This window comes from Ixodes scapularis, unplaced genomic scaffold (assembly GCF_016920785.2).
Source record: "Ixodes scapularis isolate PalLabHiFi unplaced genomic scaffold, ASM1692078v2 PGA_scaffold10__122_contigs__length_95168666, whole genome shotgun sequence".
NCBI lineage: Eukaryota > Metazoa > Arthropoda > Arachnida > Ixodida > Ixodidae > Ixodes > Ixodes scapularis.
In genome coordinates this window covers 72,377,267-72,403,123 of record NW_024609836.1, presented here as the reverse complement: position 1 = coordinate 72,403,123, position 25,857 = coordinate 72,377,267, and the positions used below count along the sequence as shown (strand labels likewise).

At 44.3% G+C, this 25,857-nt stretch overlaps 1 protein-coding gene across 4 annotated transcripts; it reads left to right on the top strand.

Annotated features, from left to right (window-relative positions):
• Positions 1–23,952, top strand: LOC8052910 (translation initiation factor IF-2). 4 transcript variants are annotated; one of them, XM_029974159.3, is made up of 6 exons: positions 1–264; positions 8,845–9,128; positions 13,274–13,476; positions 16,208–16,426; positions 20,989–21,327; positions 22,955–23,952. In XM_029974159.3, exons 2-6 carry the CDS (start codon positions 8,873–8,875, stop codon positions 23,216–23,218), a joined length of 1,281 nt encoding a protein of 426 aa, XP_029830019.2. In that variant the 5' UTR covers positions 1–264; positions 8,845–8,872; the 3' UTR covers positions 23,219–23,952. The 4 variants fall into 4 exon arrangements, with proteins under 4 accessions (XP_029830019.2, XP_029830020.2, XP_029830021.2 ...); XM_029974160.4 differs by having other exon boundaries at positions 23–110; XM_029974161.4 differs by having other exon boundaries at positions 23–264; positions 13,277–13,476.
• The last annotated feature ends 1,905 nt before the right edge of the window (positions 23,953–25,857 follow it).

Here is a 25,857-nt window from a genome sequence, read left to right as displayed (position 1 = left end):
GCACCTTGAACGACAACGCGGCGCGGCGGTAGGCCGGTAGACGTTGACAAGAGTTTCGCCGGTCGCCGGTTTCGCCCAGTTCCACATGCAGAGCCGGTGGTGTGGCGGAGGCGCGTCGATTGTGTCATTGTGTTTTCCGTTGGTTTATGTTGTTCGCGTGACGGGGGCTCGATAAAGTGTCTTCGACAGTTCTCGAGAAACTCCCCTTTTGTGCCAGCTTGGAGCTGGAATTCGGACACGGCCGCTTGACCACCGAAATCAGCCGTGAGTAACTTTGTCGTACCACCTCTTGTTTTGCGGACGCAAGTGCAACTCGTGCGACTTTCTTTCGCACACTTGACATACCTTTGTTTCGTTTTCTTTTTGGCGCGTGACAGTTCTTGTTCGGGGGTGAAAGTTCGTGCTCGCTCGCAACTTGTCAAATGCACGAATTCGTCGAGGACTGCGGAATGTGTCGTATCGGTGACATGCAACGCGACGGCGGGAGGTCTTCCGGTGGTTTTCAGATCGGCCCGATGACTCATAATTCGTTGTCGTGCGGATAGGTCTGTTGTCGGTTATCTCGGGTGGCCTTCGCAGGCGAGTGGCACTTATCGTTTATATTTCGCTGCACGGAATTCAGATCGTAATCTGCGAATAACGAGAGATACAGGGAAACGAATATTAAAATAATGGGGCGGTGAATGGAAGGCAGTTATAATTAGATGCGTGAAAGATCGGGAAGTGCCGACACGGTTGGCCTATTTTTAATCCGCGTTTGAAACAATACTGCGCCTTCACTCGCCGAATCATTGGACCGTAGCGCGCCTCGTTAAGAAAATAATTTTAAAACAAAATGCGTCTGGGAGCGCTCTTTGACGTGACAGTGAATTCAGCCTATTTTAATTTACTTGAACAGCCTGAAAATCTTTCACGCAAATTCGTCTGGTAGAAGCGGTATGCAATTACGTACGGGTAATCGAATAAAGGAAAAGCAAGAAAAAAAAGTAAAACGCACGAAAGCTTGTGTTTTTGTTTGCCAGCTGCCATGACCTAATCTCTTTTTATTTTTTTTTTTTTTACTATTCTCTTTTTGTTTGACAGATGTCGAGCAGATATTAGGCAGACACACTGGCCTCTGCTTGCGTACCGAGGAAAATAAATAAAATTGAAAAGTGTGGAGATGTCGGGTGATTCGGAACATCTGTGCAATGCATTTTTAGCTCATCGTTATAACTCGGTATTTTTTTATGTTATCTTTGATTATACGTAAGACTTGTGTTTACAGAAAGTTATTTTGTTCCTGATACTGTATATGAAACTAGCTTTGGGCTAGTTGGTCCCTACTAATTAATCTGTTGAAAAAGCGCGAACGAAACGAGGACACGGGCGTTTCTTCTGTGTCTTCGTTTAGTTCTCACTTTTTAAACTTTTTTAATTAAATTTGTAGAGTTACATGTTTTTAGAGTTAATTTTTCGTAAAATTTAGAGTTTTTTTTTTTTTATTATTATTCGTTAAAAATTTGCGGTTTATCGGCGTTTGTGTTTGTTACGAATCAAAGTTAAATTTTACCGCGTTCCCAAGTTCTTTTTTTTTTATTCGAAATAAAAATGTCTGCAAAAACACCCTTATAATTAATATAACTCTGGTATAGAAAAATATTTCTGCAGCTGCATTTGGCACTACAAATCTTGCAAACAAGTGTTGCTTAAAAAAAAAGCATGAGTATTTTGAAAAAAAGAAAAAAAGCTAGCGCATGTCTTTGGGAAGCATAAAGGCTTCAGAGCAGCCCTCCTCCCTCCTATGAAATCTAGTTTCATATAAAACTAAGAAGCACAAGTAGTATGGACTCCAAATTGGAAATCAAAACAGTGGCTTGTCTCCTGGCCCAGAAATACATTTACCCCTTTGTCCAAAAAACAATCTGTTTTAACAAAAAAAAAAAAAAAAAAAAATTGGCCCTTTTTTTTTTTTTTTTTTGAGAATATTGATCTTGTGCTCTGACAAAATTGATCAGTAAAATATTATCTTTTTTTGCTTCTCATTTTGCTGTCGTGTGGAAATCCAGAATATTCCGGATAAATCCGAATCAATCCAGATGTCTTATTTTGGAGCTTTTCTTTTTTTGATTTATTTGAAAACACCGAACCTATACTTATATGCTGACCCAATCACCCACTATATCAACCCGCACCCTTGCCCAAAAGCTCCATTTCAGCTTCTATTTCAACATCGTGGGCACCTGCATCTCGTCACATCATCATATTTTTCTTTTTTACACCCTGTCCCACCCCACCCTTTTTTTTCCTGTTTCTCTCGAAGCACAGTGAACATTCTCAGTACGGGTGTAACGCCTATTTCACTGTGACCTTACTCTCCCGAGTTAAATAAATAAACAAACAAACAAATCTGTATCAGCATTTTACTTTTCTCTTTGTTTTGTTTTACCTCGGGAGTATACATATTTCTTTGGTTAAATATAATATAAAATTTAGCAAGGAAAACTTTGCAATTTGACACAATTGGGCACTATATTAATGAACAGAAAGAACACATACAATTGTATCAAAGCTCTTTTAACTCTAATGCTGTTTTTAATTAAATATGTATTATTATTATTGCAAATATGTCATAGAGTGTAGAGCTTTGATTGTACTGCTCATATCTATATAAATTGCCTAAGAACTGCCTCTTCATTGCAAATAAGTGGACTAAGTAACTTTTTTCTTGTTTGTTATAGTTTAATGTTTTTAATAGCAACAATTAGCTTCAGATTGGTGGTCCAGCCCATTTGATATTTATTTAAGCTCCGGGAGAGCCGCGGCACCACAGTAAAGTAAGTTTCCCACACTGAAGGCCTGTGGCGCCGTGAAAGTTACGAAACAAATCCAATAAATTATGCCCTCTTAGGGGAAGAGCAACTTAATTACGAGTAATCATTGATGCATGAAAATCGTAGCGATGTGCACTTTACATTTTTTGCCACACAGAGTGCGAGTGGCTGCATTTGCTCACTCTAATATACCTTTTGAGTTACGGTGACCACTCACAAAGCAACAACCTGAGTATGGTTGTTGCATGATGCTGCCGCATTTTTAATTACTTCTTGACGTTTCTGCTTCAAGACAGGTTAATTAAAAAAAACATATGTAAGACGTGAAGCTTTGGAGTTTTGTTTTGCATAACTAGAAAACATCCCAAAACCCTTCTTCATGCTCAATAAGCTTTATTAACTTGAAGTGAATTACAAGGTCACTAATAGAATTTGTACCTTTAGTCACAGTAGAAACAGTTTTGGTTAAAAGTATGAGCACTTCAGTGTGCTTTCAAACTACAAATAAACAGTTGTGCTTTTGAAGTCACACACACAATTGTACGTTCAAAGTACTTAAACAATTGTACTTTTAAAGTACACATACCTTTGACAGAGCAACTGTTTGTAATACCTACTTTCTAAGAAACAAACCAGTGTAGTAAAAGTTGACTGCCAAAATTTCTTAGCACCAGGATGCCGCTTTCGTTTTGGAAATAAGGCCTCTGATGATCGGGCAAAGACGTTCTTTTATCGCAGGCTGAATTTAAAATATGTGCTTCAAAGTCGTCCCGTGCTCCCTAAGCAGGCGCATAGCCAGGGGGGGAGGGGGGGGGTGGGCATGGGGCCCGGCTCCCCCCCCCCTAAATCTTCCATTTTGCTGGGACCCTCCTCTCCCCCCTCCCCCTCATACAGCATTTTGTCATGCCCCCCCCCCCCCCCCACAAAAAAAAAAAAGGGAAAAAAAAATTCCTGGCTATATGTCTGTCCCGAAGTGTACTTGGAGTAAGGTTGAATACCGCACTGCTGCTGTGAATATTTTCAAGCACTGAATAGGTGACTGAGAGCAAACTATGCTTGTTGTCACTTAAAGAAAAGAAGGGTTTGCACATAATTTGTGCACTTTGCAAAGTATTTCTTAACAAGATTTTGTTGTCAAAGGAAGGAATGATGCTCTTGGCATCTAAAATCTAAGTATTGATAAAATTGTATTAAACTAAACTGACATGCCCCAACATATATGTTAATTAATTCGACGCATGAAAGGGGAAATTAGTAACGTTCCACAAAGGAACCAAACTTTTTTTACTACAGTGTTTGAGGTGAATGAGTATGACAATGCACTTTCTTCATAATTAACTGTGTCCATGGGCGTACCAACCGGGGGGGCAAGGGGGGCACTTGCCCCCCCAGTTCTCAGAGTGGGGGGGCAAGGCATGCGTTTTGCCCCCCCCTGAAACGGCCGCCACTGGGCAGAGCAGACACAGGCCGGCGGCGCCCAAGGAATACCAAGGGCACTGCCCCCCGACCCGTGCGGGCATATTTTTAATGCGCAGGCGATACAAACCCTAGCAACGGTGCTCACGCACGCCGGATTGGCTGGTTCGTAAAGCCTTGCTCCACGAACAAGGCTACACAGTAACCTTACGGAATCCATCCGCGAGACATGGGCCGGACGGGCCGTCCAGACCAGGACGTAGGCCCTTACACAAAATAAAGTTTTGCTTGCTTGCTTGGAGATAGGCGCTGCCGCCGTCAACATAGGCAGCGGATGCAATGCGAGTTTCCGAAGAGGTAGCGTAACTTAGTGGTGAGATGTCTGCCTCATACGTGTCAGACCCGGGTTCTATTTATGGTGCGGGCCGGCTTACTTCTTTTTATCTTTTTTCTCGAACATTTTGTTTTGTCGAGGCATTTGGCGATATTTACATTTCTTTTTTACCATTAACACTAAAAAAACGAATGTTGTTGACGAAACATCGCCAAACTAAATCGTATCGACTCTATTTACGGAAGTGCATGGGGGGCAGCGGGGCTTGGGTTGCCGACCGGACGCCGCAAAGCGGCGTGTACGGGGGGTGGGGGGGCTAGGTGGGTTAATAGATTTGTAATTAGCAGCCGCACACCGTCACCGCGAAGCGGCGTGAACGCAGGCGCGGGGTGGGTTAACGCGCTTCGAGTGATACACGAGCAGCCCATCCGGCGTGAGCGTCGTTGTTAGGGGTTCTATCGCCTGCACCGTAAAAGGAGCAGTGTGTGCACCTCCTGTAGTGGGCAAGAATTCCTACATTGGAGAGAAGCGGGGACAAGCCCTTTCTTCAAATGCGTCAAGTCTCCTTGAGCTTCGGAATACAAAGAAACGCCACTATTCGGAGCTAATCCCACAGTTACTCGACCTCTCTTGCGTCGTGTCTGTTCGCTCCCCGCGCCTCGTAGCAGTGTTGTTGCAGTGGGGGGGGGCTCGTTAAAATTTTGGGGTTTTTTGGACTATCTTAATCACTTTCTTCCTTCCCATCCCCCCCTTTTCTACTCCGCATGCCTCCCCCTCTGCAAATATCAGCTGACCTTCCGACCTCTGTTCTCTGTTGATAGGCAAAACAACCGCTAAAATTAGAAAGTAATTTGTAATTTGAGTGGAAGTCGCTCGGAAAAGTAGTTAAAGTAAACTACTGATTACTAGAATAGAAATGTAATTAAAAGTTACTAAACTACCCAGAAAAGTAGTTAAACTACAGTAACTTGAGTAAAGTAGTTGAACTACGTACAAGTCTGGCCTGGCAAGCGCTCTGCGTAAGTGTTTTCACTGATCTGCCTAGCCCCGCACACCATCACATGGGCCAAGAAAGGTGTAGTTTTACTGCAGAGGAGAAATCAGCAGGGTCCAAGATGATGACAATGGAGGATGGGGGACTGTTCCAGTGGCTGATGGCTTGAGAAAGGAATGACCAATTGAAAGCGTTCGTAGAGCCAGAAGTGTGTTTGATGGTGCAGACGTTGTTGAGGCGAGAAGATGTTCGGTCGAGGGGTAATAACAAAGTGGTTTTGAGGTCGGGAATGTGGTAGTAGATTTTGTGAATAAGGCACAGCTGAGAGACTTTCCTGCGAAGCTGCAAAGAGGACATGGTTAGTTCAGTTTTTAGCGCCGAGACACTGAAAGAAAAGTCATAAGTGGATGAAATGAAGCGAGCAGCTCTGTTCTGAACTGCCTCTACAGCGTATTGATGAGGTACAGTCGATGGGTATTCCAGATGGTTGAAGCATATTCTATTTTTGGTCTGACGTACGTGTTAAAGGTTAGCTTAGGGACAAAGGGTGGAGCGATTTTTTAAGTTACGTCTGCTTAGTCCAAGAGTTCCAGATGAATCGGCGGTAATGACTTCAATGTGGTTATTCCAGGGAAGGTCAGATGTTAGTCTTACACCAAGGTATTTATACAGAGTAGCGGTCTCAATCAGATCGGAGTCCAAGAAGTAATTAAATGACAGAGTGTTTTTTTTTTCTTGGTGAAGTGGATTAGTTTGCGTTTATACTTGTTTGGTGACATAATCCACTCTTTGCACCAATTGTTAATTTTATCTATAGATCTTCCTGAAGCTGGTTATTATTTTGCACACAAGTTACTTTGTTATGGATGACGCAGTCGTCGGCGAAAAAGCATTTTTTTTGAAGAAATCCCAATGGGAATGTCATTAATAAATATTAAAAAGAGTAAGGGCCCAAGTACGAACCCCAGGGGAACACCAGGAGATACATTTATTAAGGAAGATTCATGATCATCATGGACGTGACCTGTACACGGGAAAAAAGAAAGTCACGAATCCATGCAAACGGTTATTGGTCGAGGCAAAAAGATGATAGCTTAGAAAGAAGGCGTTGATGGAAGACACGGCCGAACGCTTTGGAAAAAAAAAAAAAAACTGCGTCAGTTTGGACGTGACATTCAAGGTTAGTGTGCAAGTCATGGATGAAGTCGCAGAGTTGCGTTTCGCAGGAAAGTACCTTTTAAAAACCGTGCTGCTGTTTAAAGAAAAGAAATGGGATGATAGGTGCCTCATGATATTGGAGTAGAGGATATGCTCAAGTAGTTTGCAAGAAATTGAAGTCAATGAATTAGGGCGATAATTAGATGCGGAAGAGCGGCTGCCCTGTTTAAAGACTGGGAATTACCCTTCCCACCTTTTGGTCAGATGGAAGGCAGCTTTGAGATGAGGACTGAATGAAGATGAGTTTCAAATACTCACTAAAAATAACACGGGTGTTTCTTTTAAATTTTTGGGTTGATGTTATCGGTTCCAGCGGACGAAGTAAGTTTTAGTTTATCAATCAATGTTTTAATACCAGCGGAGTTAACGTTAATAGGATGCATGCGCTCGTAAAGCTCTTCAGGGAGAGTGGGGACGAAGTCCAAGCACTCGTTAGTAAACACTGATGAAAAGTATTCGTTAAACACAGAACTATCATGCTCGACGTTGCACATCCGACATTCCTAACTCTCCCCATCTTCCTAAACGTCCGTGTGTGTCCTAACACCAGAAACCGGAATTTTAAAGGTTAAAAACGGCACGTTGCGAATATGGAACGCGCACTTTCATGCAAAGCTGACGTCAAGTGACTCAAATCGAAAAACATGCATATTTACAGTATTGTTATCTCTTCTGGTGAAGGCTAAACAACCGTTGCATCCGTTTTCGCGCACGAAACGGTGACTCCCAGAGAAAGTAAGAACGCAGTGATTGTCTTTATTTTAACAATGTAAACACACTTGTAGGCGTGCGCTGATGAAGCCTCAAAATCAAAACTCTCGTTGTGTGATTCGTGACTGCTCCGGCTACTACCCAACCTCGTTGTCACGCCACTTTCTGCAAGCAAACACTAAAATTGCCAGTAAACACACAAAAGCGACATCGATACAATTATCTTGTAGAATATCACCTTATTTAATCATAACTGTTTCAATAGGCACTACAAGTTGTATTTATTTTAAGAAGAAGCAAAATTTTTTTCGTGAGAAAAAATAAAATATCAATGTTAAGTCTGGTAACGTTGTAATTTTGCCGAATCATTGCCACATCTTTAGAAAACTTCGACAAAAGTTGCGCCGAATTTTCGATTAAGGGGGGGGGGGGGGAAGAGGGTCGGGTTTGCCCCCCCACTCAAAAACAAGTTGGTACGCCACTGACTGTGTCAGTATGCGTGATGACCCATGGTTCCCAAATAAAATTAGCTTGCCTCCATCCTCTCATGTCTGTCATATCTTTTTTATAAAGTTGCACCTTAATTCAATGAAAACTTTTTTGTGTGTGTGTGACCTATTAATGATAGTTACAGTTCTGCTATTTGTGTTCACATTTTGTAAGCTTTTTGCTGGATCTTTTTTAAAACACAACCCATGTAATATTGTGCAAAGCGTTTCACCTAAAAATTTTAATTACTTTTTTTTACTTTTTCTCCTCTCATTAGCACTAGCGGTTCGAACCAGATGCCAAACTTTCAGAGCTTGCCGTTATCTTATTCAGAAGTTAGAAGTGAGTTTACGAAATTTTCAATGGGAAAATGTGTCCCATTCCTAGTAGATGCATTCATCTCCAGATGTTTGCGATATTCCTCGGCTACCATTTTCTCAGCAAAGATTTGTACAACTTTTTAAAATGACGATTGCTGTGAAACTTTGGCATCTGGTCTGAATCGCTATGCTCTGTTCACCTTTAAGCTACATGCTCATTGGGCCAGTCATACGTTTATCTTTCACCCCGCGACAACTTTCTGCCCGTACCCACGGGCAGAAAGCGAGCTCGGGTGATGAAAAAGAGGTGGTTAATCGGTCTGGCGAGGGTGTAGCTCCCACCGCACTGTCAGCTTAGAGCTGAATGGAGTATAGCACTACATTTGGACGGAGACTGAGCGTTCGGAGATGCATAGTTTGTTTGCAGTAAAAAAAAAAAAAAAATTCTCACCCTCAAAAAAAAGAAAAGAAGAAGATAAAGCGATAGATTATGTTTACTTGCTGTTACACGAAGGTTGCTTAATTTCTCGCACACCTTTGGCATTGCAGGCTGTCCAGAGTTTGCGTCGCCGCAGACATGTCTGCCTCGCGGCTCGAGCAAATGAGGGCGGATTTCCAGGACCGCCTCCAAGTCCGTAGCGGTCTGCCCAGACCAACCCGCACCGGAATCCCAACCCCAACGCCGGCCGGCAGAGCCGCTCCCGCCAAATCTGCGTCGACGACGTCTCACATGAACGGGCACGGTTCCGCAAGACTGCAGCCGTCCAGTGTCAATGGGGACAGCTTGTGTCACAACGGCAGCGCGACAAAGAGTGACGCTTTCACCGGCCAAGGTTGGTGGGGGCGTGTCTATTTGGGATCAGTCTACTCCAGTGTTTGTTCTGAACAAGGACATCCCTGTGCCCTTGTTACACGTTGCAATCATTGTATCCACCTTACGTCTCTTCGTACTGAAAAATTAATTTCGCTAGAATACTGGCTAACACACTTGCGTTTGTTTACGACCGAGTTCTTGTGATCTGTTACGACGAGAGAACACAGTGGCACGCTGGTGTCGTCTGTAAGATGGCCCTGGAGCTGCAATTCGCTAGAGCAAAGGTTTTGCATTATTTCCGAGATCAAATATAGTACACCAACTCAACTCTGTTATGTCACGTTGAGGTGGAGGCGCTTCGGGTGTACTTGGTCTAGGGGTGTGGGCGGAAGTCGCCATGTGGGACTGGCTTTCCAGTGTTGTTTTGGAACAAGCCAGACTAAAGCCTGCCATCCCATCAAAACACCACAACAGGGGCTGTGCCAGAAGAGCCGGCAAAGCTGTGGAGATAAGTTTTCACATGCTTTCTTTCCTCTCGGTTCATCCGAGAACGTGGATAGGTGCTGTGAAAAGGAAAGCCAGACACCTTCAGAACACGATTGCTCGTGCGGGAAGCACTTTGCGTTGAATTCATGGATACTTGTAGTCGTCAGATTTATTTGTTTCGTTCCAACACGGACGCGGGAGAATGGTCAAATTGTCCAGGCAACCTGTGGACCACATTCAGTGCGTCTTCACGTTCAAACTGTCGTCTGCTCTTTCAAACTTGTTGAAATTGACACCTGCTCATTCAAACGACGGCGGCCAGTAGACTAATTGTCGCGAAACGAGTAGGTGCAGGCCTCAAAAGACTTAAGTTTGAAGGTTGCTTGGGGTAAGTAGGCTCGGTGTAAACAGTTGATACAAGACGTTGATCAGTTATCAGTGGCCATCACGGACTTGTTACGTCAGAGTCTATTTGCGATTTTCAGTATCGACGTCGAAGGTCACATTACCGTCTATGCTTTTGCAGCCAGAGCGACGTTGCGACCGAAAATCGCGAGTGGAATCTCATCGCGTGGATCGGGTTTTGGCGTCCATTATGCGGCTTTCACAGGGAATGGAGAATGAATCTCCATGCATCATGTCATTTACGCAAAGTTTTGCGTTTTAACCACCCTCCTTAATATCGCTCGGGCCACTGAAGTGGTGAAACGTTGCTAAAAAGTCGTAAAATCTACAATACCAATGCCAAAATAAAGAGCATGGGAATTTGCACAATGTCGACAACATCACATTCCAATGGTTTTTTGACACAGGACGCAGCGCTTCTTGCCCGCACCAAGGGCACTCAATTTTTTTTTTTTTTTTTTTTCATACATGAATTGGTGTGTTTTGAGAAATAGTTGTTTATAAGGTAACCAAAATTTTTTCAAGCAAACAAAAAAAAAAAAAAAAAAGCCCTTAGGCAACAAGAATGACAATTGGATTTGATCACGCAAGGAGACTCTGATTTGATAGAGTGAGGGAAATTGAGATTCCATCGCGCACCAAATTGACCCTTCCCGCCAGAAATCTGATCCGATCGCGCAACTCACCGTAGAATACGCCAAATGAACTTTCCCTGCTTCAACAATAACCTGAGTTGTAATTGCCAAAAATGAAGCATTTGTGTGAAACTAAGCGTACAACATCTGTGCGTCTCCCTTCCCTCGGCGATAATGCTTGAACTCAAGAAAGTGCCCTGTGCTGTGATACAGTCTAAGCTCGTTTATAACAAACCTTGGTTTTGACCAAGATTTCAATCTGTTGTAAGAGGAGTATGTTGTTTGCAGATATGAAGGTGAGTCAATGGTATGTAGAGGCAAACCAACCAAACTTCACAAATCTGTATGTTATATCCTAACGTCTGTTGTACTGAGCTTAGACTGTATTGAGCAGGGCATTTATGCACGCTCAGAATCCCAGTCTTACCATGCTCCCAAGGGCTGGTGTAGTCAGTGCTTCCTCGGTTGCTGTTGTGCAGGAAAGTAAACTTTTAGACTTTGTTCATAAAACACATGTAGAGGATACTAATAATCTACTTTTTGTTTTTTTTTGAAGGGGGGGGGGGGGGGGGGGGGGGGGGACAATTTACTGGACAGTAATATTTTGATCTACAAACTAGAGAACAAATATATCTGCTACATCAAAAAAAGTAACTCACCATACAGAGGCATGAGAATGCTGCCATCTTGTGCTTGAAGCATGCAGCTCCACATACATTAAATTTTTCTGTTATAAACGGTCAATAGTTCACATAATCTGGAACGAAAGCAAGCTACAAATTATTTCACTTTGTGGTGTTATTGTTCTTAAAAAAAACAGGTGTATTTACAGACATATTTACCATACTGATCCATTACTGCATGTTGTCTAGGGGTGTGATGTTGTAGGACGTGTTTTGTGCAGAAGCGAGATGTGGGACCGTTTCGAACTAGTGGATAATCATTTTAATCTCCAACTTCTTTTCCTCTCCTAAGGATTAAAGCGCACATCTCTCTTGTTGCAGTGACTTATATGTAGGGTTTTATGATTTCGGAGTTTATTTTTCCTTACAGATTCGGTACCAATTTTTGGTGTTGTCAACATAAGCCCCGATAAATCCCCCCCCCCCCCCCCCCCCCAAAAAAAGATTTCTCTAGACTTGTGACGAAAAAAATGGGGCACTGGCACGGGATTCCTCAAATTCCAGGGAACCTACGCAGACCCGAACGTGTGGAAAACGTCCCTGGACTGATAAAAAAAAAAAACTAAATGAGATAGGCTGTGTGGTTCCGAAGCAAGAAGCCTCGTGGAAAGTTCATTCTAGACTGCGTTCAGGGTCAACAAGAGATAAAGCTGTAGACAAAAATTCTTCCTTTAAAGCTTTGTTTCTTTTTTTTTTTTTCCCCTTATTCTAGGACAGGTTTAATTTGGGGTTTTGGGGTTTTCCCGGTTTTTACGAAACTGGCTCGGGAGTTAAATTTTGGGGGTTTATCAGCATTAATTGAAAATATGAAACCCTACTGATATGGCATGCCTGGTATGTGTACTGTGGTCACAATATATATGGGGAGGCATGGAGTTTCAGCATCGCCAGTGAATTGAATAGGAAATATAATCCTCACAGCTAGATTAAATTGCAGCTCGTGTAACGGTTATAAAGGAATGCATAAAGTTTCACCATTCTATAAGGTGCATCGACGAAAATTTTTGAAATAAACCGTGGCTTGTACACACCGCAAAATACAGTAGTCTTCTAGCATCAACTTCAAGAGGATGCGTGCCCTCTTGCAGACGTCACGCAACGAGAGGACTGCAACAGATGCTCCCGAACTGCGTTTGTGTGAGAATGGGGAGTTTCAGGGAACCGTGTTTGCACATCCGAGATGGTATTAATACACCGATATCACTAAGCATTCGGCGCATGCGTGGCGCCGCCATAACTTTAGTTTACAGGAGACAGACGGCCGTGCTTGCAGAGGCTCGTGCCGTCGTCTCGTGTTCTACACACGCAGAGCTCCAGCGAGGTTGTCGCACGTGCAGAAAGACTGAAGTTCCCTCGATGCATTGTGGCTGCGGTGGCATAGTCAAACTGTCTGGTGAGATCGGCCTATTAGACCCTCCAGTAGGAACTGCGCTTATGAGAGCCTTCTGTTGTAGTGCATGTGCACCCAGGCAAAAATCAGTCCACTTTCAGCTGGATTGTGGAACTGGAGGTGGACTGATTTTCGCATGTGCAGCGCATACCGGAGGGCCCATCGTACCATATGTGATGTGCAAAAACAGTTCCCTAAAACTCCCTAACATTGTTACGCTGTTGTCCAAAGGCTGGTTCACACATTTGCATCCAGCTCCAACAAAGTTCGTCGTGATCTATTGTAACCGTTTAAAGCACTGGCACCATTTATCGAGTGGACCTGGATCACCTCTTGTTTTATGTATATCTTATCATTTTTTATGCATCATTCTTTAACCCTATGCTTGAAATAATTATGAGAACGTTGGAAGCGACTATTTCTCGTAGAAACTGCATAGATTTCATCTCGCAAATACTGCAAAACCTTCAGTCTGGTTACTCGGGTTGGAAGTGTTCAAATGCAAATGGTGCGCAAACCATCCTTTTTGGTGATTCGAGCTGATTCTCTCCGATCCCTTCCGCAGCAGCCAAAACGGCTTCCACGCCGACCTCCAATGGTGCGCCGCTGTGTCCTAGACCCGGCACTGCAAACGGATCGGCGCGGCCAGCGTCGGCCTCGAAGTTGTCTGCTCGGCACGTGCCGCCTCTCGCCAAGGGGGGCGTCCTCATGACCATGACAACGACGCAGCTCCGAGCTCTTGCCGACGGTCACGGAAACACCTGTGGCGTGAGTATAAGCTCCTTACGAATGCAAATTCTTATTTTCAAGCAAGTTATATAAGGTGCACATAGTTTTGCTTACCAACGAGCCTCTTGTTTTGCACATAGTTGTGTTTTACGAATTCTTAAATACATCGGCCTTTTACGTTGACTTGAACCTGTGGACGGTTGTTGCCATAGATGTATGGCGCCGATTATACATTAAAAAGTGACCACCTAAACGTAAAACTGCACACACCATGTCGAGGCTTTGCTATTTGTTATGCATTTGGCGAACTACGAGTGTTACAATTGAGACGTTTTGCTTTGCTGGGGTTATTTATAGCTTTGAAATTGAATGGCTCCACGCTTGTGACACGTACAAGATGATCACTTTGTATGTTGTCTGCTCTGGCTTTGTGGCAGTATGAGTGCTGGCTCTTCCGATTAAAATTTCTAACACTTCTCAGAATTGAATTTGGAGAATGAGAGCTTATTGCCCAATGGAAAAGCTTTCTAAAGTACCTCTGGTTTGGAATTTGAAGTCACTGGAATGTTGCAGAAGCAAACGCATCAAAATAAAAGATTAAATGGGAGGAAGGTGACAACTTTTCGTCTTCCATATTTTCAATTGATGCTTCTAAACCTGAAAAGTTTGCAAGCACTGTACGTGCTCCCGCTATATAAAAAAAAAAAACAAAAAAAAAACTGTGCATTGACCTTTTCTTTGTACTATTTCTTTGGAAACAAGACTCGGTTACTAAGAAATACCTTTTTGAAAGAAAAGAAAAGAAAAATCTTGTTTTGTCCTCTGATTGCATGTTTGTCATACACTTTTTGCACAATTCATGTTCATAGTTTTATGTTACCACCAGCTACTCTTCTTTCCCCATTACCGCTTTTTGCGATAGTCGGTGTATGTTACTCACCATAGCCATAGATATGCTTCTGCCCCATAACACCACATGCAGTCCTCCAAACGAGCAAATGACAAGAGGAAGTGTTTTTATATCTATTTTTGTTTTCATCTATAAGTTGCAAGCTGCTTGATTTCCAATTTTTATACTCTGGAGACGTGCTTCTATTTAGTTAACATCGATTCAAAGCCACTTGACTAATGATTTACAAGTGTTTGGAAAAGCTTTCCACGAACAGAGTTAGTTTTGTGATGAAGCAAGAAAGTTTTTTTTTTGGTTTCTTGACAACACAAAGTTCTGCCCTGGTACCTTCAGGTCTGGAACTTCTTTGATCTGATTAATTATTGTTTTATATATGTTAAATACCTCATAAATCGGAGTGCAACCAGGACTAACAGTTCTAAAAAATGTCTACCATAGGCAATTAGAAAAACCTGGAGAGCGCACAAAACAAAGCTTCGAAACATGAACCAGACTCGTGGTCGGACTTTCCTTGGACGGCGCGAGAGGCACTTATGATTGTAATAGCCAAGAGGTTGAGTCGGTGCCAACTCAGCTCTATGATTACTTCCCTCAGCTTTTGAAATGTTGCTTTTTGCTGCTCTCTGCGATTTTCTTCGCCAAAGATCTTTCGAGATTGACCGGGACTTCTATTCCCACTGAGGAAGTGGAAAATCCGACATGCACTTAACTAAGCCACTTTCTGAAAGTATTTTCTTTGGAACTTCCCTGATCTTTTCGATGCAGAAAGAATTAAGGAAAACATAAGCCTAAGTTTAAAAATTTGTTGGAAAAGGGTTTGTGGTTCTAGAAATTAATTATACACCCTTACACTAAATTTCATAACCATGTGCCGAATAGTTACGTTGATATAAAATATTTTCAACACATTGTGAGTCACTAACGAAGTAAGGAGTTCAATGTTTGAATGCATTTTTCTCAGTTCCACTTTTTGCTGCAAATTTCATACAAAGGAATCTTTTGTTTGAGGGTAAAATTTTTCTGATACCACAATCAAGATGTTTGTGAACTGAAATTTACTGGGGAATCGGGCTATCTATTTTATTTTGTTTTAAGTTAGTCCTCATTGAGAAAAAGCTACGTTTTCAAAAATTTACATAGGACAGTTATGCATCTCATATTTCGAGGTAATCACTCTTCCTGAATTATTTACATTTGAGTTCTAAAACTAGATAGCCTGAAGTCCCACACCCCCCTCTTTATATTCAAGCTGTTAAAATGATGCTTAATAGCTTCATTTGCATATCATAGATTTCCTAACGAAGAGTGACACATCTTCTTATGCAGGTATGCAAAGTTGTCCCTGAGAGCTGAAAGGTTGCATAGTACCCCTTCATCTGAAGTTAAATCTCCCCTGAAAATTTCATTCTGATCTCTTGAGTAGTTCAGAAGTTCAACCTCTAGCCAGAGTCCCCCCTTAACTGAGCTCCGTGATTGCAGTTGGACGAACATGTTGGCGCAGCTTATATGGCGCTGGCTGTCGTCCCTCACTAAATGTTGGACACCATCCATACACTCTTAGTGACACCGTTTGTTCCCATACTGTGCTCGCAATTCTCTCTAAATTTCAGCTGGTTTATCTCTCTCCTTTACAAGAAATTTGATTATATACCGCTGCTCCACAGTTACAGACACACTATACTCTCTGCCACGATAGCTGGAACTGCTATTCGTGCGTCAAATATGTTATTCCGAGCGAGAAAAATTAAAGAAGGGTAATGTTCAAGTCCTCCACAAGTTTGATTGATCGTGCTACACTTCTTCAGAGATTTGTTATGAAGAAAATTCTCTCTCAGCCTTGTATACCAAATGGTTTTTCAGGCATCAAGCGGGCGAGAGAATGGAAGAGGACAGCTCAGCCAGACCTCGGTTCCAAATGGACGGTCATTTTCGCAAGCTACCGCAAAGCTCCCTGCCAGATCGGTTGCCCCCACGCCCACAAGGTCAGTGACCCCTGCCAGCAGAAAACCTCCAACACCAACATTGAGGAACCATTCGACACCTGTCCCAGCGTCGAAGCCACCCGAACGATCGGCAAAGGTGGGAGTCTTGTTCACTTACTTGGCTCCAAGGGGGGTCCAGCAGTCGATTTTGGGCTCGTTTTTGCGATCATGGGGTGTGTTAAGGCTGCTTCACACGTCTGCATTTGAGTTTCACCAAGTGCCTGCATTCTACTACTCACGACGAGAAAACATACTGGCACACATGAAAATAAATTTTATTCATAAGGTTGTTTTATTTAAAAAATTTTAGCGGGCTCTAGTCGCCCTGAGGGCACAAGTTGCGCTCCATTTCAGGTGGAAGCCGATTTATGTTTACGTAAACCTTCTCCACTTTGGTTACTTCCCCCAAAAAATCGTTAGATACAGGCACACTGGTGTCATCTATGGGTAGCTTCAAAACTGTGTGTACTATATTTCTTAAATTTTTTACAGATTTTTTTATTGTGGGCTTTGAATAATCTTGACAATGTTACAAGCAACCTTTTCTGATAGCTAGCATTTAGGTTTGATTTTGCAAATACTGCAAAACTCCCAATCTAGTTATGTGCAGAATCCAAATGTGTTCTACATTCTTAGAAACGAGGTAGTAAGAAGATGGTAAACGCAGCAGTTACCGCCAGTTTATGGCCGTTACTACCTTTTTACTAGCTGTCTGCCACCCCAAATATGCTACAGGCAGTCAATGCGGTTGTCACTAGCCAAGAACGTCGGGATATTTATCATTAATTACTATATTTGTGGATAACTTTCTGCGGTTACGCAGTTAAAGCTTGTGGGTCGCCTGTCAATATCGCCCGATCAGGCCGAGTTCCATTTGCCCCGAGGAAGCCACACAGGGAGCGCTATCATGAAGAAAGGTTTTATCTATACTCAAGGTGTGAGTCTGATGCTGAGGAGGGCCAAGGCTGTCGTGTGGTTCGGGTCTTCCGTTGGAGTGGCTCTCGGCTAGATCAGTCAGTAGAGCACGAGACTCTTAACCTCGGCGTTCTGGGTTCGGGCCCCACGTTGGGCGCCAGTTATGCGGGTCGCCTGTCCAATATCGCCCGATCAGGCAGAGTTCCATTTGCCCCGAGGAAGCCACACAAGGAGCGCTATCATGAAGAAAGGTTTTATCTATACTCTAGGTGTGAGTCTGATGCTGAGGAGGGCCAAGGCTGCCATGTGGTTCGGGTCTTCCGTTGGAGTGGCTCTCGGCTAGATCAGTCAGTAGAGCACGAGACTCTTAACCTCGGCGGTCTGGGTTCGGGCCCCACGTTGGGCGCCAGTTATGCGGGTCGCCTGTCCAATATCGCCCGATCAGGCAGAGTTCCATTCGCCCCGAGGAAGCCACACAAGGAGCGCTATCATGAAGAAAGGTTTTATCTATACTCTAGGTGTGAGTCTGATGCTGAGGAGGGCCAAGGCTGCCATGTGGTTCGGGTCTTCCGTTGGAGTGGCTCTCGGCTAGATCAGTCAGTAGAGCACGAGACTCTTAACCTCGGCGGTCTGGGTTCGGGCCCCACGTTGGGCGCCAGTTATGCGGGTCGCCTGTCCAATATCGCCCGATCAGGCAGAGTTCCATTCGCCCCGAGGAAGCCACACAAGGAGCGCTATCATGAAGAAAGGTTTTATCTATACTCTAGGTGTGAGTCTGATGCTGAGGAGGGCCAAGGCTGCCATGTGGTTCGGGTCTTCCGTTGGAGTGGCTCTCGGCTAGATCAGTCAGTAGAGCACGAGACTCTTAACCTCGGCGGTCTGGGTTCGGGCCCCACGTTGGGCGCCAGTTATGTGGGTCGCCTGTCCAATATCGCCCGATCAGGCAGAGTTCCATTCGCTTCGAGGAAGCCACACAAGGAGCGCTATCATGAAGAAAGGTTTTATCTATACTCAAGGTGAGAGTCTGATGCTGAGGAGGGCCAAGGCTGCCTTGTGGTCCGGGTCTTCTGTTGGAGTGGCTGCTCGGCTAGCTCAGTCAGTAGAGTACGAGACTCTTAACCTTGGGGTCTTGGGTTCGGGCCCCATGTTGGGCGCCAGTTATGTGGGTCGCCTGTCCAATATCGCCCGATCAGGCCGAGTTCCATTCGCCCCGAGGAAACCGTAGAGGGAGCGCTGTCGTGGAGAAATGCTTTATCGATACTCAATGTGTGAGTCGGATGCTGTGGGGGGGCCAAGGCTGCCTTGTGGTCCAGGTCTTCCGTTGGGGTGGCTGTTATGGCACCGGCTCTTCTGTTCGTCTCTGCTCTTGGAACTGTCTTTCTGTGTGCTCGCCCTGCCACGAGCCTCCTTTCTCTTCTTCCCTCACGTGCCGTCCCTCCACGTGCCGTGCGGCTCATTGTCCCCCATAAGCTATGGGCGAATGGGCGCTCAATTACCTTGAACGCCGCTCAAAGCTGCGCATGAGCTCGCTTCTTCTTAAATGCCACAGAAAGTTCTCCACGAAACAGTGTTGCTGCAAAGAAGAGAGAAAAAAAAAAAAAAAAAAAGCATGGTTTAAGATGCGCAGGGAAGCAAGTACTTATATGGGACTGTTGCAAATAATTACATTGTGAATGGTTTCATTTTACTGGCAGATTCATCCCTTCGAGCATTCAATATCAATTTTGAGGAATGACATTTTGTTCCAAACGCTTCTCTTCACGCACCCTACGGGATGTGAACGCAACGCCAATGCCTAACAACTTCGTTGCGACTACTGTAAGTTTTCAGGACTGATCAATTTTTAAAATATTTTTCGATACAGAAATTCAGAAACCCGAGATACTATCGCAATACATTTGTATCGCAATATTTTCCAGCTCTGCTAAGAGGTTAGTAACATATGTGATAAGCAGCTACTAATTCCTATGGTCAACCTTTTTTCTAAAAGTGCAGGGCTACCCGGTAAATAGCATCAGCGTGCCAGTTGTAAGCTGTCAGAAGTGGTTAAAATCATCGTAATTGCACGAAATATTTACAGCGAGCTTCACCAGACTCCCTTGGAAGGTTCACGCAGCATTGTGGAAGTTTCGTCCAATTCCCACTCACGAATCTACGGTTTGTCCGTGAAACCGAGTAGCTAGGCAGCTGCATGGTTTCTGCTTGAAAATCTCTCTGCCTTTGAATTATATATATATATCTTTTCTTCTTTTTCCTCTTGACGCATCTGCCCACATTCTCTGCCTTTTGAGACCTGCCCAGTTGACGAGCTGCCCTACAAGAACAACACCCAGTTGACCTGCTTTTGGTTTCATTCTTTGACCCATTTTTAACCGTGGCTGTTCCTTGTAGGCGGTGACTGTAAACAAGTCAATTGCCGTTTCCTTCTTTACCCAGGCATGTTTTTCCTTGAATTAGCGGCAGTTCTGAGAATCAAATGGTTTTGGTATCTCGTGTCATTGCAGGAGGCAATGTCTTAACGATCCTTAATTGTTCTGCCTGCCTACCTGCCTGCAAAGATATTTTTTTCTCGTTCATTCTGGCACTTAATGGCTTGGAAAGCTTTTCTTTTTTTTGTACAGAAAGTAACCCACAGAAAAGAGCTGTACTTGCGCTGAAAAAATTTTGCGTTTCTACAATCTGATTTTGAGCTTGTCGGCATAGATGAATGCCAGGACATCGTACATGGTGGAGTAACATCTCTTTGTTTTCATTGCTTAAACAAACTGTATTTGTCTCTCAAAGTAGCCTAGGTTGCGTTGTGAGGACTACGGCCCGGCGTCGGCCAGGCGAGGCGTAAGGCGATGAGGCGAGGGCGGGGCCAAACAATCGAATAAAGGTTTATTAACTAGCAATAATTAAGAAAAGGTACGAGGCGCTAACGCGCCACATGGCTCGGTCGCGCCAAAACAGAGAGCAGGCAGGAACTCTTGTTCAGCCAGGCTTGACGGTAAGGATTAAAAGAGTGGGCCGTGGTAGGTGGCGCTTGTAGCTTGCTCAGAACGTACAGGTGCAACTTGCAGGTCAGCAGAAGCCACCAAAGTTGTAGCTGAAGTAATTTTAGGAAAATTTTGGTTTCGGCTTTAATGGTACATAGCATACATAACAATGAAATTCCGTCTTGTTCGAATGCTTGCCTCATTCATTTTGGAGAGATTGCCATGGTTAAAAGAAAAGAATGTTTGTTGGCAGCACCTCACATTCAAACCAAAACTCTAGAGGGAGAGGTTCGGCATCATGATACCTTCCTTCTTTCTTTGTCTATAAAATATATTTTCTTTTCCTTTTATTTTTTATTAATTCCTTGCCAAATTTTGTATTTGGTTCAGATGTAGTCTGATATGGGCCGAAGTGGCAGATTGAGCCGTGTCCTCGAGCAATCCTTGACATCCTGCCAAAACCGCCAACGCTTTCCATATCACGGCAGCTGGTAGAGGAGTTTTGCATGATCAGTCAACAACACATTTAGTTGTTTTTTTTGGAATTTTTGGGGGGTCACTTATTTACTGCAAATAAAGGTTATCTGGATGTCTGTCACTGCCGAGGTCTGAAACAGTTTTGTGGCGGCACGTTTTCTCGTCGGTGGCCAGAAGTGGTTGCAGCGCTGTTGGTCACAGTCAAACGCTCGTGTGTAAGCCAGCTGTAATCTGCCACAAGCTCATGCCCACCAACTTTTCCTACCTCTCCTTTCTGTCATCTTTCCAGAAACAACCTGTCCTTCCGGCGTCGACTCCAAAACGACCCGCAGTTGTTGCCAACGTAGCCCGTCCCGCATCTGTGTCTCGGACGAGTGCGCCTCCGCCTGCGTCTAAACCTCAAACCCCCAAGGCACCTCCCCCCGAGCTGCGGCCCCTGGGTCCGAACCAGGAGCGGTGCGACGTGTGCAGCCGTGGCTTCGACAAGGACCGCATCGAGAAGCACCGCTCCATCTGCAAAAAGGCGGCGGCCAAGAAGGTGAAGGTGTTCGACGCCACCAAGATGCGTACCAAGGGCACGGAAGCCGAGGCCTTCGTCAAGAGGGGACTTCACAACAAAGCTGTCCCGGTGAGTTGGCACTGTATTTTTGTTTAGTTCATATCTGCTATAGCGCCTTCGTCGGACGGCAGTCAGCACGGCTGGTGGCCAAGGGCAGGCCTAACCACCGAGCGGTTGGCCATAATTAAGTGCTGCATCGGAGTTTGGCAAGGCACTCGGAGATTTGGGATCGGGTCCAATGATTATGGCCACGGGCGGTCTTAGAGTTGCGAAATTTCCACATTAGACTCGCCACCTGTCAAACCAAACTTCATTTTCCGGTCAGCTATCGGGGTGTCTAGCGACTGGAAAAGCCGGGAATTGTCAGGGAAATTTTAATTACCGGGAAAAGTCAGGGAATTGTCGGGGATATTGTCAAGAAGCGAGCCCACTCAGGGAAAATGAGCCGGAAACGCCATCGAGTGCCCTGAACAAAGACTTGAGAACTTGGGAGCAGAAAAATAGGCAATAAATTCTGCTTAGAGCAGAGCGCGGGCTCTGCTCACCCGATGTAGAGTGTGCTACCCGATGCAAAGGGAACTGCCGACAAATCTAGTCCAAGCTTTGATTGGATTGGATTGAGGGGACGACACTATGCTTGATCCAGTTAGAGCTACTAGATTTAGTAACATATGGGAAAGCCGCAGACCCCAATCCAATCCAAGCATTAAGCCAAAAGTATCTGAAAGTGTGCGTCTGGCGGCCTTGCTGCCATTCGGTTATTGACGTGTGTGGTTGAGCGTCGCGTTTTCATTGTGTTTCCAAAAGTGGCCTCTTCACTGACGATGTCGGCAGCAAGAAAGTGCTTGTTTAATCCGGACTGTACGAACCCGAATATTTCTAAATATGCAAGTTGGATTAAGCCTGTGCAAAATGATGCTTACAGTGCTCAATGCCTTGTGTTGTAATGGTCTTATATATTTCACCTTCATCTACAGTGGTCAGGGAATTTCACCTGAAATTGTCGGGGAAAACCTGAAAAAGTCGGGGAATTTCAAAATAATAATTTGCTAGACACCCTGGCTATACTTCGTTTCGCCTTGCTATGCACCACAGCAGACGCTACGAGTCATTATGGCCGATCAGGTCTGCCTGCATGACGCGACTTCAAACTCTGCACGTAGCTCTACCCAATCAGAAGGTCACGTGACACGCTCCGAGCTATGGATTGGCTGTGGTGGCTCATGGTATCCGTTGTAGTGCAATATGACATCAAGCTGATATAGACAGGGAGGTTGAGCCCGGATTGTGTTTGCACCTCTGCTTTGCCGACCACTCGCACAGATAGGGTCTGCCACGTGGTTGATGCCGGGTTGCTGTCACACGATAGGAATGTCATATTGATAAACCCAAATGAACTGTAGTGTCCTTTAGCAGATTCTGCCAACAAGTCTGGCAACAATTAAGGGGAAGGAAAGACGCTCAGTTTTCTAGTGAAAGACCCGTGGTTTGCAAATCATGGGGTCCCGAGATGACTTTTTCGCTGCCGGAGTACATTGTAACGCGAGCCCGCTGGGACGATGCAGAATCTTTGCTATTTTGAATCAATATAAATTATTTTGCCGTAGAATCTTTTGGAAACGATCGAACTGAATCAAAAAGGGCATACTGCGGCAAGCAGGCAGACTGATTGGCCTCCGCTCCCACGTTCCTACAGGTGAAGAAGTCGACGTGGCGAGCCAAGCACGAGGAGTTTCTCAACGCCGTGCGGCAGGCCAGGCTGGTTCAAATGCACCTGGCCGCGGGCGGAAAGCTGTCCGATCTTCCGCCACCGCCTCCCTCGGAGAACCCGGACTACGTTCAGTGCCCGTCCTGCGGCCGCAAGTTCAACGAGACCGCAGCGGAGCGGCATATTTCGCGCTGCAAGCAGACGCCGGCAGCTCCGCGAGCGAGACCCTCTGCTTTTGGGGCTCGCAAGTAGAGGCATGTCTGCCTCGCTTTGAAAAGTCTACGAGCGTTGGATGGATGTGCGAAGGAACCAAGCACAGTTGTTTATGCACGCACACTGGTGCATTCATTACAGGATGAACATATTAGCATTGTCGTCTTCGAGCAGCGACGCTCCCAGTCTCGAGGATGCAGCCCTGTGGATGATGCTGACAGCTTTACGAAAGGTTTAAAGAAGCTATTGAATGCAATTCCGGATGAAGAAAATTGAAGAACACAATGAAAGTGGACAAGCAAACTATTTTGTGATCTCTTTTATTTCTTTTTTTGGGCAAACTTTGTTTTAATATTTTATCTTGGCAGCATTTGTACTTGTTTTGCATTTGTCTCATCTAGATTTTATATGGTAAAACTCCAGCTTGTTGTCTTTCAAGATCTTTTCAACATTGAATGATGCATGCTTGCTTGAAGAGTGATTAACTCTATCTTGGCTTTTTGGCATTCAACTTGCTTTTTTGTTTTAAAGTCTTTTTTTTTTTTACTGGTTTTGTTGATTTGCAGTTATTCTGCTCGGTGAGTTCATGCTGTTTATGTGTGAGCTGTTTTAATGGTTTATTGATTGAGACCGGTGCTCGTCAGAACTGAATAAAACAGTTATTTTGTAAAAATCTTCAAAGCTGCCTTTCTATAAAAAAAAAAAAAAAAAAGTTATGCAACTTGTTTTCTGGGCACAAAGTAAAAGTTGTACAAATAAATCTTTTTATGGAAGAATAGTATGTTTTCAACGGAAGAATAAGTGATGGATAAAAACTGGTGTTCCAGCAAAAGCAATTAGTTTTTTAACCGCTAAAATAAATGATGCATCGCCGAGCGTCCGGCCTCCTCCCAAACGTAGCGCTAGTGGTCCCAACCAGATGCCAAAGTTTCGGAACTAACTTATCTTGTTCAAAAATTTTTTCTGATAATTTAATAGGAAAATTGGGCCCGCCCTTGGTAACTGGCATCGTTGAGCCCCATGTATTTGAGGCTGCCGTGGGCTGCCACTGTTCTATCGAAAATTTAAAGAAATTGACTTGTGAATAAGATAATGGTTAGTTCTGAAACTTTGGTACCTGGTTTGGACCGCTAGTGCTACGTTTTGCGAAGATTGAGCATTGGACGATGCATAGTTCATCTTCGCACTAAAAACCCTGTACAGTTTTTTTTAACGCAATGGCATTTTTTAGGTACTGTGCCCACTTTTCGCGATACGGTACTAGCCTCGACTGTGCCGAACGCATGCGGACACCGTCCTAGAGGTCCGAGAGGTGGTCCTAGAAGTCTTCGACGTTGTCCTCTAGGACGTCATCCTAAGGTTGTTCTTCACGTACCCCAGGACGTCATCCTACACATTCTTGAGATCGCCCTAGAGGTGGCATTGTCGTAAAGGTCCTAGGTGGCATCTCTGATGTCCTAGAGGTAGGCTATACGTAGAAGTCTTGTAAACTTGTTACTTGGGTAATTGCTTAGCTTGGGCGCAAGTGAATTTGTGTGTACCGCCGCTTCGTGTGTGCGCGAGTTTATCTGCTTGCGTCGCAGCCATGAGTGATTGCTTCGTAGCTTGGGCGCGAATGTGAATGTGCGTACTGACACTCCGTGTAAGCGTGGCGTGGATTTATATCTGCTTGCTGGGACAACCCTAGGGCGATCTCAAGAACGACGTCCTAGAGGATGACGTCTAGAATGACCTCTAGGGCGATCTCAAGAATGGCGTCTAGGACGACGTCCTAGGGGACAAAGTCAAAGACTGTGTCTAGAATGACCTCCGACGGTCTCAAGGATGATGTCCGCATACTAGTGGAAGCCTAATTATCGATGGTAAAAAAACTATAGATAGTTGACCATCGTGGAACTATTGATAGTATAATTTCGATAGTTGACTATCGTGAAATTATTGCTATTATACTATCAATGGTTGACTATCATGAAACGAGATAATATACTATCGATAGTATACTTCCAATCGATAGTCAACTATTGTGAAACCATCGATAACATACTATCGATGCTCGACTATCGTGAATGTATCGATGGCGAACTAACATAAAGCTATTGATTGTATTTTATTAGTTGACGAAGAACGTCGAGAGTCTATCAAGAAAATGTCGTGGAGCTCGGAGAAAAACAACTGCATTTAGGGACTTGTGAATGATTATTGAGGAATAATCTAAAACCGATTGAAAAATAGAAAAACAGCAGAAATCCTGCTTAGAAACTATTGACAATAAACTATAGAAAAACTGGATTTTATACTGCCAAGAACTATGAATAGAAAACATCAATATTTTTTATAGGTTGTGAAATTTTTCCTTAAGAAAAAAAAAAAACAATGCAGTCCTCTTCAGTATAGCCTAGGAAGACTACACGTCAAATTTGTCTAAATGTTTCTTGAACGGTCTGACAAACTTGGCAACTCGCTAAGTTGCTGAAATCGGCTGACTCGAGCGGGCGAATTCAGGCGCAGCCAACAGCGCAGTCACGGCTACGGCGTGGCGTAGCCAACATTGAGCTAAACGTCATCACCATGGGCCCCTTTTGCTTGTTCTTACTTCTCCGGGCAAGCGTAACGGGTGACGTCAGCAACGTTCCTTCTCGGCGCTCAGCTGTGTTCACGTGATTGGCGTAACGCGCCTA